The sequence below is a fragment of the Oncorhynchus masou genome, unplaced genomic scaffold (assembly GCF_036934945.1).
Source record: "Oncorhynchus masou masou isolate Uvic2021 unplaced genomic scaffold, UVic_Omas_1.1 unplaced_scaffold_616, whole genome shotgun sequence".
Taxonomy (NCBI): Eukaryota; Metazoa; Chordata; class Actinopteri; order Salmoniformes; family Salmonidae; genus Oncorhynchus; species Oncorhynchus masou.
The window spans coordinates 330,194-332,678 of NW_027012587.1; the positions used below are offsets into that span (position 1 = coordinate 330,194).

Genomic DNA, 2,485 nt, shown 5'->3' on the forward strand with positions numbered 1-2,485 from the left:
CCATGAAACAGATGAAACCGTCCTCCGTATCGTCCATCATTCTCCCATCATAAAACATACAGTCTGTCCCACTAAACACAGAGCAATATGACACAAAGAAAGCTCATTAACAAGGTAAACAATATTAATCACATGACTATTTGCCTTCGGGGCACAGTCTGCATTCAGTACAGTAACACAAGGGGAACAGAAATGTCCTGTATTAGTAAACTGTGTTTCAGACAGACTTCGTGATGATCGGCCGTACTGCACAGTAACACAAGGGAACAGAATGTCCTGTATTAGTAAACTGTGTTTCAGACAGACTTCGTGATGATCGGGCCGTACTGCACAGTAACACAAGGGGAACAGAATGTCCTGTATTAGTAAACTGTGTTTCAGACAGACTTCTTGATGATCGGCCGTACTGCACAGTAACACAAGGGGAACAGAATGTCCTGTATTAGTAAACTGTGAGCCAGACGGACTTCGGATGATCGGCGTACTGCACAGTAACACAAGGGGAACAGAATGTCCTGTATGCAACTTGTAATAATAATAATATATTAATCTAATCCTTTCTTAGCCTGCTGTGACTTTAAGAGCCTCAGCCCCCAACCCCAACCTCAGCCCCACCTCAGCCTCAGCCCCACCTCAGCCTCAGCCCCAACCCCAACCTCAGCCCCACCTCAGCCTCAGCCAAACCCCAACCGCAGCCCCCCAACCCCAACCCCAACTTCAGCCCCCACCTCAGCCCCCAACCCCAACCTCAGCCCCCAACCCCAACCGCAGCCCCCAACCCCAACCCCAACCTCAGCAGCCCCACCTCAGCCCCAACCCCAACCTCAGCCCCCAACCAGCCAACCCCAACCTCAGCCCCACCTCAGCCCCCAACCCCAACCTCAGCCCCAGCCCCACCTCAGCCCCAACCTCAGCCCCCACCTCAGCCCCAACCCCAACCTCAGCCCCAACCCCCAACCGCCCAGCCCCACAACCCCAACCCCAACCTCAGCCCCAACCTCAGCCCCCAACCCCAACCTCAGCCCCAACCTCAGCCCCCAACCCCAACCTCAGCCCCCAACCTCAGCCCCCAACCCCAACCTCAGCCCCCAACCCCCAACCTCAGCCCCACCTCAGCCCCCCAACCCCAGCCTCAGCCCCCACCTCAGCCCCCAACCCCAACCTCAGCCCCCAACCCCAAACTCAGCCCCCAACCTCAACCTCAGCCCCACCTCAGCCCCCAACCCCAACCTCCAGCCCCCAACCCCAACCTCAGCCCCCAACCCCAACCTCAGCCCCACCTACCCCAACCTCAGCCCCACCTCAGCCCCACCTCAGCCTCAGCCCCCACCTCCAGCCCCCAATCTCAGCCCCACCCCAGCCTCAGCCCCCAACCCCAACCTCAGCCCACCTCAGCCTCAGCCCCAACCCCAACCTCAGCCTCAGCCCACCTCAGCCCCAACCTCAGCCCTAGCCCCACACCAACCCCAACCCTCAGCCTCACCTCAGCCCCCAACCCCAACCCTCAGCCCCACCTCAGCCCCCAACCCCAACCTCAGCCCCAACTCCAACCTCAGCCCCACGTCAGCCCCAACCCCAGCCTCAGCCCCAACTCAGCCCCAGCCCAACCCCAGCCTCAAATCAGCCCCCAACCCCCAACCTCAGCCCCACCCCAGCCTCAGCCCCAACCCCTCAGCCCAATCCCAGCCCAAATCAGCCTCAGCCCCCAACCCCAACCTCAGCCCCACCTCAGCCTCAGCCAAACCCCAACCTCAGCCTCACCCCAGCCCCACCCCAGCCCCAGCACCAGCCTCAGCCCCACCCCAACCCCAGCTTCTTCACAGCGTCCAACCCGCCGTTCCTCTGCAGGGACACAGAGACATCATTCCATTACAGCGTCTCAGGCGTCATTTATCATCTCCGTCAGTTGATTAATTAAGCCTGTCGTCTGAATTAGCCTCACTTTCCTCTCATCAAGGTGTAGGCACCACCCAGGGGGATCAGGGGAGAGGAGAGAACAATAACACTACCTACTACTGATGGGGACTACTGAGACTCTGTCACAGCTACACTAACACTAACTACCACCACTGAGACTCTGTCACAGCTACACTAACACTAACTACCACCACTGAGACTCTGTCACAGCTACACTAACACTAACTACCACTACTGAGACTCTGTCACAGCTACACTAACACTAACTACCACCACTGAGACTCTGTCACAGCTACACTAACACTAACTACCACTACTGAGACTCTGTCACAGCTACACTAACACTAACTACCACTAATGAGACTCTGTCACAGCTACACTACCACTAACTACCACTACTGAGACTCTGTCACAGCTACACTAACACTAACTACCTCTACTGAGACTCTGTCACAGCTACACTAACACTAACTACCACTACTGAGACTCTGTCACAGCTACACTACCACTAACTACCACTACTGAGACTCTGTCACAGCTACACTAACACTAACTACCACTACTGAGA

General features: G+C 56.6%; 1 protein-coding gene across 1 annotated transcript in view; it reads left to right on the top strand.

Moving 5' to 3' along the window:
• LOC135536419 (basic proline-rich protein-like) overlaps window positions 1-1,914 on the top strand; it is a 4,165-nt gene extending 2,251 nt beyond the window's left edge. Inside the window, exons 2-3 of the mRNA XM_064962763.1 lie at window positions 610-1,002; window positions 1,106-1,914. Of these exons, the coding sequence (XP_064818835.1) occupies window positions 610-1,002; window positions 1,106-1,914 (1,202 nt within the window). The remainder of the gene's footprint in view (window positions 1-609; window positions 1,003-1,105) is intronic.
• Window positions 1,915-2,485: the final 571 nt, after the last annotated feature.